At 40.1% G+C, this 17,516-nt stretch overlaps 1 protein-coding gene across 15 annotated transcripts in view; it reads right to left on the bottom strand.

The window, feature by feature from the left end:
• FTO (FTO alpha-ketoglutarate dependent dioxygenase) overlaps window positions 1–17,516 on the bottom strand; it is a 397,366-nt gene that overhangs the window by 285,731 nt on the left and 94,119 nt on the right. For all 15 annotated transcript variants that reach the window (XM_075940285.1, XM_075940291.1, XM_075940286.1 and 12 more), the window contains 2 exons: window positions 11,418–12,072; window positions 327–470 (listed from right to left, as the gene is read on the bottom strand). In XM_075940285.1, the coding sequence (XP_075796400.1) occupies window positions 327–470; window positions 11,418–12,072 (799 nt within the window). The remainder of the gene's footprint in view (window positions 1–326; window positions 471–11,417; window positions 12,073–17,516) is intronic.

The following is a 17,516-nucleotide window of genomic DNA, read 5'->3' as shown; positions in this document are numbered from 1 at the left end:
CCTGCAGGGTTCAAGAGAAATATGAAGAAAACAGTCTTCAAAGTAAAAACAAAACCAACACGAACACACACACACCCGTAATTACACATTTTGGCCAGATCCTCACTCTCTCCCTCTCACACACACACGTACGTAATTACATATTTTGGCCAGATTTCTCTCTCTCTCTCTTTCACGTAATTACACATTTTGGCCAGATCCTCAACTATTGTAAATCACCTGCACCCGCATCCCACTGACATCAATGGAACTATGATAATTTACTCTGACAATTTGCCCTCTATTTTCAATAGACAAATTTGCATTCCTAAGCCTTTAAAAATTACCCAGCATAAAATAGCAGTCTCCAGGGTGAAGAGGTATTGCCAGTCCAGGTGTCTTTATGTCCCACGCCACCTTCAGGCCTACATGCCAGTCAGCTGGGTCTCTCCCTTCCATATCCTGTTCATTAACTTTATCGCTTGCAGAACCTACAGAAGAAAAAAGAAAAAAAATGAGACAGGATTACAACCACAAAGTATCAAGAATTTGGTAGTGCAAACTCACATATATTAGGCACAGTCATAGGGCACTTGGCCTTAATTATCCATTGTCCTTTATCTCACGGAGTCAATGACGTTAATAAAAAATAAACATGAAGAGTGTGTAAATGCTAACCAACCTAAAATGTCTGTATGAAGCACAGACAATGGAAAATCAGGGATCTAAAGTCTGACATCACATCTGAAGTTCCCTATAGTTCTGGGATGTTTAGCTCTGGAGTTTTGGTTAATGCCCAACAATTTTATACAGATTATTAAAACCATAGTAGTATGCTAACTAATATTAGAGCAGAACAGTGATACCAAGTATGTAAGAAACAAATTCTATGCTAACTTTGAGACAAGGATTTCAAAACATTGTTTACATGTTAAAAATCTCAACAGGGTAGTTGTGTTAGTTTGTAGCTTTAAAAACAGTGAACATTCCTGTGGCACATTACGCCAGATCTACACTAGACCTGGAAGGTAGGCTTAAGGTACGCAACCCCAATTTAAGTCAGGATATTTTAAACTGAGCTTGGCAGTGTCCCCACAGTGGGAGGCCGACAGGATCAAATGCCCCCATTGGCTTCCCTTAATCCTTGCAACTGCGAAGAGTACAGATGCCCTCAGTGTTTGATTTCCAGATCTTAATTAGACCTGCTAAATTGAACATCGGAAGGTTAACCTCTGGTGCAGCAAGTGAAACCGTGTCCTTGGACTAACAAATATATTATATTATGAGCTTTCATGGGTAAAATCCACTCGCCATCTGATGAAGTGGGTTTTATCCATGAAAGCTCATGATATAATATATTTGTTAGTCTCTAAGGTGCCACAGAACTACTCATTTTTTGTTTACATTTACTAGACCTAATTTTAGAAAAGCATAAACTAATTTTCAGTGAAATTCAACTGACTTCTATAAAGATACATAGAACAGATTTAAAGAGAGAATCCTTGAATCTCATCTTCCATCCTTTTGTCACATTATTAAACTATTCGGATATGTTATAGAGTGCAACAGCCAATGAAGACTCAGTACAATCTTCATATGGCTGTCTTATCATTAAACATGAATGTGATAAACTAGCAGAAAAATCTAGTGCAATGAAAAAATACCTAGAGTTCAATTTCTCAACTAGGACTAATTTCAGAGGCTTAATGCAATGCAGTGTTAAGTGAAAGATACAGTCTGCATTTATAATACGGTAATTAGAAGCTATGGTGTAATAGTTTAATGGCTGATGTAACAGCATTTTCTCAGGTGAAGGACGTAGCTTTTAATGTACAACTGGTACCATCAACGGCTAGTAATAATTAACAATTGTATGTTGCATGCCTAATTTTGATTACTAATTGGTTGAACATATCCATTTCACTACCATGACAAATGCATATTACTGTAATAATTTTTGTAGACATTAAGCTTCATTATTTTCAGAACATAAATGCTAGAAAAAAAGATTTATAACTTTCATTATTCGACACACACATACAAAGTAGTGTTGACCTTATGCCTTTAGAATATTCAAGTCATTCATCACATGTAGGCTACTACAATGTTTATATAGTTGGGGGAAGACTTAATCGTTAATAAAATTCTAATAGTTTTCCAGATGATTTAAATTTTGCTGAAATTCTGAAACCAGGAAGAAAAACCCCCTAAATATCCCAGAGTCCAAACCTGAAGTCCTTGTTTACTCAGGCAAAACTCCTATTACAAGATCAGCCCCACAACACTGCCCCTCAGTATTATTCTTCACATCCTGCTCAAGCTTTGTCTCAGGATCAGTGCACAGCTCTAGGCTGTTCCATCAAGGAGCACACAAATGAGAAAACAAGAGCTAGCAAACACTCTGAGAAAAATCAATACTAAAGTCTTTCAGGGGCTTTCATATTTTCTGCCCTGTTCAGATAAATCGTAACTTAATTTAAGAAAAAATGCTTTCGGAAAACTGCAAATAGGATGGCTTTCAAGGCATTTTTAATGCAATACATCATGGATATTATAAAAAGAGGTAACCTTTGCGGGTTAACTCTGTTATGCTGCTTTCCCATTCACTTTGGCAGCAGCACCATTCACAATATGGCACCAATAAAATACAGAAGTACAATCAGAGACAGCAATTTCAATCAAAGTTTTCTGGGGTCTCCTCATAAATCCAGCACCTTTGGAATGTGCTCATTAAAATGACTTACTTTTTTGCAGTTTGATAAAATTTTTATTGCCTAAGTACAGAGTTCAAATGCAGCTCACAGGCTCCTTTTCCCTATGTTCTCAGTGAATGCACCTAATAATTATCTGCAGCGATTGAAACATATTACCCTTACCATGTTATTTTAGAAACAAATGGATGCAAGCTGTTACTTGCTTCTGTCATTTATGCCAAAGTAATGTACAAAAAATAAAAGGCTTTTTGTCATATGTGGTATATCTCTAGGCTGTCTGGCAAAACTTATAACAGGGACTATAACAGGGAGAAGTTGTAATAAAATCATATAGTCACCTCAAGCAGTAATGAGTCCATGTATTTGTTTAGAAAACTATGGGTCGGGTTTAAGTGAAAACATTTGGATGTTTCAAGTTCTACAACTAAAGTATAGGTACTGTAATCATACGGATCTTGCACATACATAGCACCTTTAATACAAATAGACCATAAAGTGTTTTATTTACTTTGGAACAAACTATACAGAAATTGCCAAATTTAGCAGCACTTAATAAAAACCAAAGAAAAACTCCCATTGATATGCTCAATAAAGGACTGCCATTGATATGCTCAATAAAGGACTGCAGACTCTAACCTAGATAGTAGTTTGCTCACATCCAAAATGAAATGTGACTATGTAACAAACATACAGAAACACTCCCTCAACAGTCTGGACAGGAAGTGAAGAATATGTACCTACCCAACCACAAGTAAATAGGAAGTTATAACAGAAAGAACAGCAACTGAAGTAGAATTTTGCCAGAACACCATGCTTGGTGTCCTACTGTGGTATTTCAGAGATATTGTGAATCCCAGAATCTTAATGTGGCAACACCACAAGCAAGAGGCAGAGAAGGCCACACGCACCACATCACCCTTATGATTCTGGGTGATGTCATCATAACACAGAACAACAAAGGGCTTGTTTTTCTAGATCTAGTTTTGTTATTCTACCATGGAGGAAGTCTTCCAAAGGCAGCTGACTTTGAGCGGTTTCTCAGTCATTTCGGGCCAAACAGAACAATTTGAGAGATCTTGGCACTTTCAAACCAACCTAATTCTAAACTGAATCCTAACTCAACATAGCAGGATCAACATATGTTGAGAGAAAATTGTGCCATTCCTGGAGGATGCTAGCATAGACAGTGCTTTCAGGTAAGGGCAGCATGTGAACAACCCTTGCCTTGTATCTCCCAGGGTCTCCAGGGATGTGTTAGCTTCCTAGGAGGATCAAAAGTACCACCAATCCACCCCCACCAAAGAATTTGGGAAAATTCTTTCATCCCTAAATGGATGTGGGAGAGAAATCTTACTGATATAAACAGTGATGGTGGAGAGTAAAGAAGACCAACAGCTTTAATTCAAATACAGATTCAATATTAACATTATGAAGAGCTGCTATTCTTTCCCCAAGTATATTGTCATATACAGTGATTATTTTATTGAAACATACTCCATAATTGCACTAACCCCAAATAAAAAAATGTCCTCTAGCTGGTTAGCATCTACAAGTAATAACCAACTTCTAGAAATTATTTATGCAATTGTACAATTCACATACAGAAATGAGCATTTTGGCTACATATTCAGTGGCCAGCATTAAGGAAATATTTTTATATGCACCATTTTTTTTTTACAGTCAATATCTAGAACACATTATCGATGTCAGAAACCATTGAGGATAACTGCTTTCATGTTGTACGAATAAATTATTCAGTGTCTTGCGTCCATTAAATAGCAAATACAGTAGATTACTAGTCAATTATAAATCTTTAGAAACATTACAATTAATAGTTATTGTTAATAACCACTGAGGAAATGGTCAATACTGAATCTGTTTTTTCCCCATGATTATAGAAATGATGGGGCAGCTATGAAGCTTAGAATGGGAATGTTGCTTTTCAAAACATGGAAAACACAAATTGTACTTTATGAAAGTAAAAAATAATCCTTCAAAATTTGCTGCAATTAATTACTGGTTTTGTTAAACTGTTAACCATTAATATGTCAGCTAACAGATCTGGTTGTTTATTATTCTAAGAGATTTACACAGCAATCAGGCCTTATAGGGCAACAAGCCAAACATAATACAGTGAAGTATCCAGAGGAAAACTTCTTCAACCTTTAAACCAGTAGATAAGACTCTACTGGTAGTTCCTGGAGGCTCCAGACTAATTTGGCTGGGAGGCTACCAAGAGCCAGCACTTCAGCTGTCTCTACCTCCACAGTGGTCTCCCCTGCCCTTTGGCTTGGAACTTGCCCCTTCCCCTCCCCGCCCCCCCCCCCCCCCCCCCCGCTTCATTCAGAGTGTGTTGTTTTTGTTTTACTGGTCTGTGCATTCATAATTTTTATTTTCTCTTAGGCTTAAATTTAATTCTTTATGTACTGAGTTCTAAATGCTTAACCTGTCACGTCTGAAGCAATTATTCCTATGGTAATTTTTTTAAAAACATATATTATATCTAGGTTTTGGGTTTCTAATGGTGGTGCACATCTGCACACTAACTTGATATTGCTGCACATAACAAAATTAATTCCCTCTAATTTATTCCATTCATGTGCAGAACACTGGTCGGGAGTCTCCTGGAATTGGGCTTAATTTCTTGGAGGCTTCTGTAACCAAATCAGCAGATCAGTCACTAAGGGTGTGTCTAGACTACATGCCTCCGTCGACCAAGGCATGTAGATTAGCCAGATCGGCAGAGGGAAATGAAGCCACGATTAAAATAATCGCGGCTTCATTTAAATTTAAATGGCTGCCCCGCTCTGCCGATCAGCTGTTTGTCAGCAGATCGGGGCAGTCTGGACGCGACGCGCCGACAAAGAAGCCTTTCTTGATCGGCACAGGTATGCCTCGTGAAACCAGGTTTACCTGTGCCGATCAAGAAAGGCTTCTTTGTCGGCGCGTCGCGTCCAGACTGCCCCGATCTGCTGACAAACAGCTGATCGGCAGAGCGGGGCAGCCATTTAAATTTAAATGAAGCCGCGATTATTTTAATCGCAGCTTCATTTCCCTCTGCCGATCTGGCTAATCTACATGCCTCCGTCGATGGAGGCATGTAGTTTAGACGTACCCTAACAGTCTGGCAGCACCGTGGGGATAAAGCAGGCTCCCACCTACTCTGGCTTTGTGCCATTCCTGGAGGAGGCTAATACATCACTGGAGACCCTGGGAGATGCAAGGCAGGGGTTGTTCACATGCTACCCTTACCTGAAAGCCCTGTCTATGCAGGCTCCCATTGGCTGGGAATGGGGAACCACAGCTAACAGAAGGTATGGAGGTAGTGCCTGTCAACAGGGATCAGCATGGGGAACTACCTGCCCCTAACCCCCCAGGAACCACTGAACATTCCCTGCCAACACTCCAAACCTCTCTGCCCAAAACCTGAGACTGCAGCCCCCTGAACTCCAACCCCTTACCCCACCCTGGTGAAAGTGAATGAGGAGCTGCGGAGGAAGGGTGGAGTGAGCAGGGAAGGGCTTCAGAGATAGTGTGGGGTCAGGGTATCTGGGTTTGAGGTAGATCCTGGATTGCACTTAAATTCAAAAAGTGATCTTGTGCTTTAAAAGGTTGCAGACCACTGTTTTAAACCATCCTGTGAAAATCCCAGCTAAGTCAAAGTCAGTGAATAAGAGTTTTTGCATGATTTTTTGAGAGGAGGGTAAGACTCACTGGCCCAGAGAACCAATGGAAGCCTAAAGGAAAATCCTCCTTTTTTGGGTGGTTTGTTTAACTACAATTATTTCAGACAGGTGCATACTGAATTAAGAATATGACAATTACTGTGTTTCTATTTTGAAAAGCCACACCAACTTTTCTACAGAGCCAAAGGAAAATGAGTAAGTCTTGTTTATTATATTATTTTCCCCATGTGATGGGAGCTCAGGATTGCAGCTTTCTGGTAGACCCAACACTGAGTATACTGGTATAAAATTGGTTGAAGCTCAGAATTCCTGTTTCACAGGAAATTCTGAACATTAAAAAAAAAATCTATTCCAATTTCCTGGTGAAAGGGAATTTCAAAAAAAAATAATTGAAAAACTGAAAATTCTCTCTTGATTTTAACCATGTTTATTTTATATTATTTTAATGTCATTTATATTATTTTAATGTAAATTTAGGTTTATATTAAATTATTTTATTCTTCAATTTGTTAGCATTTTTTTCTCCAATTAGTAGAGTAAAACATTTTGTTGTCATTATGAAACAGCTAGACCCGCTGAACAAGAAAATTAGATAAGCACTCAGTATTAACTGGAGTAGCTGCTATTTTTAATATCATTGTATTAGCCTGGAATACTAAAAGCAGCTGCTACTCTCATTACTACTGATCAAAGCATCAAACTATTTCATTGTAACATTAAAAAAAAAAAAAGGTACTTTGACAAAAGAGGACAGTAGGGGGAAACATTTGAATTGGAGTAGCAGGTATTTTCATAATTTTAATTCTAAAAATGAAATATAAAAATATAGTCAAACTTAACATAAAATACAATTATAATAAATATATTTAATACACAGTACATACAAATATATTTCAATTAAAATAAATAGCCAGGTGAGCAAGGTAGCTGACTACCTGGCTTTTTAGAGCAGGCATGGTGAGCAGTCAGGAGCCTGGGAGCTCTAGCCTAGCAACAACCTACTAAGCTACTAAGGAGCTGGGATCATGGGGCCGCATCAGAAACCTGCTTAGTTTCAGTTAGATTAATTCAATTAATTCTGGTGAAATATTTCAATTAAGTTGAATCAGCATTTTCTGATGGAAAACTATGCTATCAAAAAACTTCCAGACAGCTATACTGTGTTAGACATAGCTTCCACTCTTTTAGTAAAAACATGCCAGATCCTAGCAGGGGCAACCAGGATTGTATTAGTAACCTGAGGATTGGTTTTAAATACCAATAAGCAATATTGATATATAATGGGGGCAGCTTCTGTTTAATAAATTGAGAATATAGTAAGAAGCTGTGGTCTGTTCAAGAAACTTACACAGACTTAGGCCATGTCTACAATTTTTTTATCAATTTTTTTTAAGGTTGACTTTTCAGCACTGAATTTTGTAAAGTTGAAGGTCCACGTCCCCACTCTGTGCAAAATTCAACACAGTTCGAAGCAGCATATCCCCAGTAGGGTGGCTACTGTCGATTTTGAGAGAGAAGCATTGTGGGGAGCTATCACACAGTTTCTGCACCCCTTTGCATTCTGGGTTATGCTCACAGTACACTCTGGGACCAAAATTGTGCAGCAGGTGGTTTAGAGTACATTCCGTCAGCATCTCAGAATGCACTCATCTCCTCCCTCCCCTCTGCTTGAAAACACTGGCAAACAGTCTCTTTGCACCTTTTTTTCCCCCTGGTTATTCACGCAGACACCATAACAGCATAAGCATGGATCCCATCATGGATCCCGTTGAACATCAAAGCATTATAGCAATTGATTTAACCATGGTAAGCCTTATGCTGGAGTATATACAGAGTGTATCTAAGGTCCACCAGAATGAGGAGGAATTTCAGGAGGCCATGAATATACTCTTCTGCAAAGCACTTGAGTTGATTGATTGGCAAATGCCACTGGTATTCAATCCTCTGGACATAGTGGAATGCTGGTTCTGGTGCTGTCAGACAAGCACAGACCGGTGGGACCACATAGTGATGCATCAATGGGATGACCAGCAGTGGCTGCAAAACTTTTGCATGCAAAAGTCTACTTTCATGGAAGTTTGTGAATTGCTTTCTCCCACCCTGAAGCATGCTCTGACAGTAGAGAAGAGAGTGGCAATTGCCTTGTGGAAGCTTGCAATGCCAGACAGCTACCGATCAGCTGGGAATCAGTTTGGAGTGGGGAAGTATACAGTGTGGGCTGTTGTGATCCAATTAGCCATGATAATCAACACCCTTATGCTACGGAGGGTAGCAACATTGGGAAATGTGGAGGACATAGTGGAAGGTTTTGTTGTGATGGGGCCCCCAAACTTTGGTGGAGCAATAGACAGCAATGCACAGCCCTCTCTTGGCACCCAACCACCTTGCAAAGGAGTACATAAATCACAAGGAGTACTCTTCAATGGTGCTACAGGTGCTGGTGAATCACAAGTGTCATTTCACCAACATCAACATGGGATGTTCAGGATAAGTTCAGGACATGTGTAGCCATAGGAACTTCTGCCTCTTCAGAAAGCTTCAAGCTGGAATTTTCTTCCCAGACAACATGGAATGATCTTAGTTAGTCTATGTGCTACACTCTGTAGAGACACCACTGGGTAAAATAAGAAATCAGATGTAGCTTTTAACTATCAAAATAAATGCAGGACCTTTTACCTTTATGGTTAACTCAAATATGGTTGAATTCAAAGGGCCACAAGTTGGTTTACATTAATGTAGAGAGTATTTTGTGTGTTAGGAGAGTGCATGAACACTTCTGCTTTGCCTCATGGTTATACTTCACTTATTTAAATGCGTCTGTTTCTAACAATCCAATATAATCTTAATAGCAAGTGTTAACTTACAAGACAGCTAACTATCTGGAAGAGGTGGCCAAAATACACCCTGCAAGATGCATATGACAATCTTCAGAAGTTTGAGATCTGGGGAACACCTGCTAGGGCTTGGGGCTTCAGCTCAAGCCATGAGCCTGATCAGGCCCAAAAGCCCCTATCTCCCTGGGCAGAAGCCCCTAGCTCACTACTTTGCCACAGGTCAGAAGCTTCATACTCCCTCACCCCATTTGATAACTGTAAACAAACTGCATGTGGCCTGTGAGTTGCAGTCTGGCCACGCGATACAGTATACATATTCCATCCATATCGTATATGCAAATAGGGTGAAATTTAGAATAATAGTTTCATAAATAACTCAGCTTTGTTAGGCAACCCAGAAAAAAGTTTCTTATAAAATGGGCAAATGGGATACTCTCATCAGCAGGGTGTACAATGTGCTGGGAAAAACCCCAAGCAAATGACAACGTAAATGTAAGATGAACCATAGTTTACAATTTAATGTGAAGTGAGAAAAAACATATAAAAATACCACCAGGTGCCTAGGCACTATGGTCCTGATGCAAAGCCCACTAAGTCAATGTGAGTCTTCTTACATTGCCAAGCTCAAAAGTGTCAGAGTTTCTAATTATGAACTTACAGTGGATTATATGCAACTAAAAATTACAGTTTAGATGTCTACATTCTATCATTTGTGTCTGAGAGATTGGAAAACATTTTTTTAAAAGGTAGCCCTCAAATTAGATACTGAAAAATATTTAGCATTAGTCAGAATTACATACTTTAAATACACACACACACACACACACACACACACACACACACACTTCTATTTTCTACGAAGGACAAAGCAGCAAAAGGTATTTTAAACCATGAAAAATTGATAATTCTATTTTCAGTGCTCCAGACCTATACTTTTTACAGAATTCACATTATGTTTGAATAGATTTTTAAAAGAGCCTGTATAATGTGACATGAAACAAGACATCCTTCCTCTTAAAAATGAGTAGTCCTGTGGCACCTTAGGGTGTGTCTAGACTACATGCCTCTGCCGACAGAGGCATGTAAAATAGGCTACCCAATATAGTCGATGAAGCGGGGATTTAAATATCCCTGGCTTCATTAAAATAAAAATGGCCGCCGCACTTTACTGGCTCAGCTGATTGTCGGCACATCGCGGTAGTCAAGACGCGGATCGGTTGACAGGGGAAGCCTTTGTCGACCACTCCCTTATGCCTCGTGAAACGAGGTTTACAAGAGCGGTCAACAAAGGCTTCCCCTGTCGACCAATCCACGTCTTGACTGCCGCGCTGTGCCGACAATCAGCTAAGACGGCATAGTGCGGTGGCCATTTTTATTTTAATGAAGCCGGGGATATTTAAATCCCCACTTCATCGACTATGTCAGGTAGCCAATTTTCATGCCTCCGTCGGCAGAGGCGTGTAGTCTAGACATACCCTTAGAGACTAGCAAAAATATCATAAGCTTTGGTGGCTAAAGCCAACTTCATCAGCTGAGAACCTTCCTCATAACTAGAACAGTGCTGTTGCATTCCAAGACAATGTAACACTACAGCAGGCCTGGGCAAGAATTTATATAGTTCTCTGTAAACATATATAAAGCCAAGCCAGTATGTTCTTTGCAAAAGAAAGGACAGTAGTAAAATCAGCAGGAAGCACAGCAAGTCCATATTTGACAAATCATTCTAGTAAAGACAGTGATGTCAACTCTAATAAAACATTTTACAGACTAGAAATATTCACCTGTGGGAACCTGGGGTAGAGATTTGACAGATTGTGTTTTCTTGGCTCTTTATCAGCAAGTTAATTATAGCAACTTTTCAATCAACTTACAAGTAATACATGGTGCCAGCTGCAGTAAATATAGTTATAGTTTGCCTGGGTAAAGAAAGATAGAAGTGACAGTTCTGCTTACACATGAGGAGATAATGTTAATTACTATCATATATTCAGAAACAAGTGGCAAATCTAGACTAGCAGGCACAAACAAGTGGAAACACTTACTTCTGATTAAGGCTGGGTAACTTCCAGTACCTAATTTTGGAAGCTACTTTTTGCATGTGTGTGTGTGTATATGCTCACATAGTAAAATGCAAAAAAGCTTCAGGGTATTAAAACATTTAGATCAAATGCCAAATCATTTTGTGCTACCTCACCACTATTCACCTTCACAGCTGTAATTGTACACAGCGACTGTTGATCTTTCAACCAGATTCTCATCATGGTGCCAGCTCACTGCCATATTCCCCATTCCAAAATAAGGCTCTTGTTTCAAGTATGGCATTTGTAGAGGATCCATATAATTTAATAAAGTCAAATTATAAGATGTTCTGTACTTCAGACTGGTGCAAGAATTCCTTGGTGTATGAAGAGTGCTTTGATCTTCTAAGAGGGATCCCTTACCCTTAATAAAAGCAAAATCCTGTTCTCTATCTGTGACAGCAGTATCCGTTTCTTTGGTCTCAAATAAATTTTGTTCTTGCAACGCCTGAACTGCTTCTATATTCAAGTAGTCATTCAGTTTGATTAAAGCTTTACAAGCAGTAAATAGTTCAGGATGGCAATATTTTATTTCAAAATCATCCATAGGCCATGGAACAGTAAATAGTCTTGTGTTCAAGTATTTGTATGTGTATCCTGGGTTTCCAATTAATATACGAGATACCGGTGTAAAAAAATCTTTTCCTTTGATTCTAACAAGATCTTGGAAAAAACAATCATGTTTTTGCAAGGTCACAAAGGCTTCTTGCACTACATGATGAAGTTCTTTGGGTATGTTATCAGCTTTCTTGAGGAGGAGTTTGGAATATTTGGTCTTCCACTAAAAACAAAAGAAATAAGCAATATGTCATTTTTGTAAGATTCAGAACATATTTTAAATAACCAGGTAAGTATTTTTAAGACTAAGCTTGTATTCACTTTAAGGAAATCTAGATTGTGTTACAATAAGGATGACATATTTTATATTTATTTGGTACTTTCACATTATAAGCTACCTTACAAATCATATACGTACAGCATCACTGAAATACATCAACGAAGTGGAATGCTGCACAAGCACAACAGCAGAGGGAGGGGAAATTTTTGACAATAACCACCAGGTCAAACCCCTGTTCCTAAGCAAAGAGGCACAGAGCAACCTTCAGTTCGCAGGACCCAATACACACATAAAACCCTGCGCTGAGCTGACCCTGATAAGATTTAAAGCTGTGGCTCTACATATTCTAAACTCGAGGCTTGGGCCCATGTGCCATCATCTCCTTTGCTCATGACTACTTGTTACATTTGGTAAAGAAGCCACATTGTAATCAGAATACAGGGAGTCCCCGGGTTACATGGATCCGACTTACATCGGATCCCTACTTACAAACGGGGTGAGGCAACCCCACACTAGCTGCTTCCTCCCAGCAGACCAGAGAGACGCGAAGCTAGTGCCCCCCCCAGCAGACTAGGGAGATGTGGAGCAGCTTTTCTCAGCAGACACCTCAGCTTGAGAATAAAGGACTGAGGGAAGTGAGATGTGGGAGAATAAAACTGAGCTCTGGAGAAATGTTTGGCTAGAGTTTCCCCTACAATATGTACCAGTTCCGACTTACATACAAATTCAACTTAAGAACAAACCTACAGTCCCTATCTTGTACGTAACCCGGGGACTGCCTGTACTGGCAAACAGGATCAGTTCCAATACTGACAGGAGGACACTTACCTCCTGCTTAGTAGAGAAAAGAAACCAACTCTGGCAAGATGTGGCAGAAAGGAAAAAAAGGTGACTACAGCCATGTGATACAATTCTTAGTAGTGATGTAAGCAAAGCTTTGTAGAATGACTCTCCTGTATAATTTTTGCAACATTTTTATTAGAGACAGAAGATTACGAAAGGTGTCAAACTGACAGCTCCATTTTCCTATTCAGTTAGTGCATGTTTGTGCCATTTATTATATTAATCGCTTCTGGTTTTTTAGGAAGGTTAACAAAACAGAAATGCAGAGGTTTCCTCCAGGTTACCACATTTTTTCGGTCAAGATCTGCTTGTCATGCATTACTGCAACTGCTAGGGCCTCTAGAGTTACATACAATATGGATCAAATACTAGCAACACCACCAAAGGTAAAGTCATGCATCTAGGAACAAAGAATACAGGTGTTACTGGTTGATTTTATTCTTGGAAAGGAAGACTCTGCCAATTAATTTCAATTTCACCACAAGAAAGGAACACAGTGCAGTTAAATTAAAACTTGAAGGTTACCAATTCAATGCACTATTAATAGGCCCGACCATTGGAATATAATAGAGCTGTACCACCATCTGTTTTTTAATCAATCTACTTACATTTTAAATGTTCCGTTATTTAACATTTAAACAAGAGTAAGTACATGGTTGATCTTAAAGGAACACTATTTTATTTAGAGTTGCAAAAATATGAAGAAGTATCCATCTCAAGCTAGGAGCAGCCTTGTTGTATTATTTAATTTGTACAACACATAATAGGCTGCTTGTCCTTCTCCAAGAAAAAAAAATACAAATATGCACAGCTGACATCATAATAAAATAATATCTCTTCCATATCTACTTATCCCTTTCTAAATCCCTGAGAGAAAAATAAAATGGTCCTTGACTCTGCTGCAGTTGTAACTGAAAGTTAAATGACTGCAAACAGGATGGGAGTTGGACTACAAGAATTTGATCCACATTGTGAAAAAATTTGTGACCCCCCCTTGTCACAGACTCGCTTGTACACCAGCGCTTGTGACGCTAGCCACGCGATTATCACCCTCCAAGGGCGGGGTGGGGGTCCGGGCCCGCCCTCTCTCCGGACCCCGGTCCAGGGCCCTAACACCGGGAGCTCTGCTCCCGATGGTAGCAAGCGGGGGGTGCCCCCTAAACGCACTTGCTCTCAGGCTCCGCGACCCTTCCCTGGGCCGACACCACCCCGCTGTTGGGCTCTTACCCTCCGCCCGTAGCCCTCAGTGGGGGTCGGGCAGCCAGCCCTTCTCCGCCACGTCTCCCTCCGTTTCGACCCCGGTTACCTCTCTGGCTCCCCCCTTGCTTCCGCCCTCCGGCGCCCTTAGATACCCCACGCCGCTCTGTGCTCCCTCCTCCCCATCCGGGTGCCCCGCCCGACTCCTACCCGTCGCGCTTTCCCCGGCATGTCTTGATGACGCATTACTGCCCCGTCTCCCGTGCCCGGCAACGCAGCTGGAGTTAAGCCCGGCGGCTCTCCGCCGTCGTCCGCTTGCGGGTGACAGGGTTGCTTCACCCCGTCACACCCCCCAATTCAGCAAGTGTCAGACTATTATCTTTACATTTATTCTGTTGAACAAAATGAAACCAAAGCCCAAGTGTTGTAGTCCCTCTCTGAGATATATCAACAATGGAGAGACTAACCCGGAAAACAGCTAGTTGCAAAAAGGAATGCAGAAAAATACAGTCTTAGTATGGCTGGCCTATACAATACTTAAAAATGTTCCTCTCAGAAACTAAATCACATGACAGCCATATAAATAAAAAGGAAAGAATACGGTAAAATTCATCAGCAGATTCTGTTTCCCTGGAAACAGAACGTAGATTAGGGATGTGAATGTGTACCCATGTACAACATTAACTGATGAATCTGTGTCAGAGGCCACATGGGGTAGGAATGGGGGGGGAGCACAAGTTGGTACACACTGAGAGTTTGCTTTTAAGCCAGCTCCCCATGCATACCAGCTCCCACGGAACCGCCTGCTCTCCTCCCCATGCTGCTGCCTCTGGTACAGAGGCAGTAGGAGGGGAAGGCTGTGTATACCTGAACCAGCAGCCAGGTATGGGGAGGCAGGAAGTTCTGTGGGACCCAGGTCCTACCTGCCTCCCCACATGTAAACGTGTAACTGCTGAAATTTTTAGCAGTTACATGTTTACCTAAACAAACACATTTTAACATTCCTAATGGAGATCTGAGATTCATCTTGCTTTCCTAAAGAGAAGTGATTGTCAAGTATTTAAGGCCTATGGAATGAACAAAAGTACTTCAGCAACATTGGTGGTTTTTGTTTTGAGAATATGATTTTTGTTGATGTTCCTCACCTGTTCCAAAGCCCTTCAGTTGATAAACTAGAGCTCTTTGAGTGAACATATCTATTGGGAAAATCTGGTAGAGATTTTGATCAACATCCTTCTTTTTTGCATGTACAAACTGAAAGTTTTAAATACTGAGAAATGACTTAAAGGCTGTTGGTTGTTCATATTTGCATGTGTGTGTTCAGTGTTTCTCTTTCTCTTCGCATTTACTTTACATTCTGCTCCAAATTATGGTCTTAATTAGATTAGTTACAGACTTCCTACCTCCAGGCCTTGATGTTTTTCATTCTGATAATTTAACCCTTTTCACTCTTGGACAGAGTTGCCAGTTTACTTAACACTGCATTCACTGGTCCCTGCCACCATCAAGCAACTGGATCTAGCATACTAAATCTTTGCTCCAGAAGATACAAACCATCTCTTTTTAGGCTGAATTCCTGCTCACCCAATGAAAGAGCATTTATCTCCTGTATGAACCAACAACAATCACAACTACCTTTCTATCACTTAACCATCAAAAAGTATAAATCATAATCTACCTAACTATATTTTTAACTTCTGTTTGTCCAAGTTTAAATGCTTCAGAGGAGCCAAGTTAGTCTGTAACAGGAAAAACTTTAAAAAAAAACCAAATAGTCTAGTAGCACCTTAAAGACAACCAGAACATATAGATGGTGTCATGAGCTTTCATGGGGAAATCCCACTTCTTCAAATGACCAGAGTACAAATTGTTAAACTTGCTATTACATGTAGATTTTCAAAATCATGTGATATGAAAGAGGTGAAAGAGAAAGGATGCTATTTTAGAATGCTATATTAGTGGTAATAATGAAGTTGCAATCTAACTGATTAATAAACCATGACACTATTGGGTGGTAATTGTTAAACTTAATATATTGTATGCCAAAAGATTTACAAAACTATCCACAATTCCCAAGGAGGCATTTTTCAGATCTGATTTCAGTGGGAACAGCAGAGTGCTCAGCAACACTGACAATGAGACCATTTAAGTGCCTAACTTTAGATACCAAAGTTTGAAAATGTTGGCAAATATCTATTAGGGATGTGATAGTGTATATGTTTAAACGGTTATCTGATGAGCCAGCCCCCTGCACATACTGGGTCCCACGAAGCCGACTCTCCTCCTCCCTGGGTGTAAATATGTAAATATGTAAATATGAAATTTTCAGTGGTTACACATTCATAAAATAAACATATTTTAACATCCTTAGTATCTATAAGCATGGCCCCAGTTATTCCACTGTTTTCCAGCAACAGAACTGTGCTCTAGGACAGTGGTACGCAACCTCTGGGTCGTGACCCCCAAAGGGGCTGCAGATGTCTTCCTGGGGGGGTCACGATAGAGGTGGGCATAAGCCCCAGCTGCCCAGATCTAAGGACTGCGCCATGCTGCTTAAATTACTTTGGGGGTTGTGACACAAGTACAATAAAATGTGGAGGTTGTGGTTGAAAACAGGTTGTGCGTCACTGCTCTAGGAAACTCATCTTTGATTTTAAAAAATGCTTTCTTCTTGAGTCTGCAGAGAGCCTGGCACATCTTTAAGAGGTATCATCTTCCCCACTGATCACAATCTGAGCTCCAGGAACACTGTGATTCTGCAGTTGCACATTTGGTGATATCAAAGATTCCAAGTATGCAATTTGCCAGATTGCTGCACCCAATCATCCAGCATTTTGTTTTCAGTTTAACTGTCCTACTGGGACCTCCCTGCAAGTGCTGCTTTCTCCCTAGCTTTTCCCACAAAGATAAATTAATTGGATTACAAAACATGGTCTTTGCACAATTCCACAAAGCAGGCAAGAAGGAATTGAGGTATTGGAACTAGAGCACCAGATGTCTGGTCTAGTAAGCTGAGTTGAGCTCAGCTGCTTAGAGAATAGAGCAGCAGCCTAGCCCCAAGGATCTGAGAGGACCATCTCTCTTGACACAAGTGGGGAAGGAGGCTCTGAACTATAGCACGACTGCTGAGCCCCATGACCCACCTGAAGAATACAGTGAAAAACATCATTAATAATCATTAAAAAAAAAATAGAGAAGTTTCATATAACTGAATATGTTCAAATCAGACATATTAGTGTGTGTGTGTCTGTGCGTGGGCGTGGGGAGAGGGATTACATGAAGATGGGAATTAAGGCTATTTAATGCAGATAAAACATTTTAACACCACTATAGATCTAGGAGTGCTT

Source organism: Pelodiscus sinensis, chromosome 12 (genome assembly GCF_049634645.1).
Source record: "Pelodiscus sinensis isolate JC-2024 chromosome 12, ASM4963464v1, whole genome shotgun sequence".
Lineage (NCBI taxonomy): Eukaryota > Metazoa > Chordata > Testudines > Trionychidae > Pelodiscus > Pelodiscus sinensis.
Note: the sequence above shows the minus strand (reverse complement) of the source record. Positions and strands in the feature narration are given on the sequence as shown.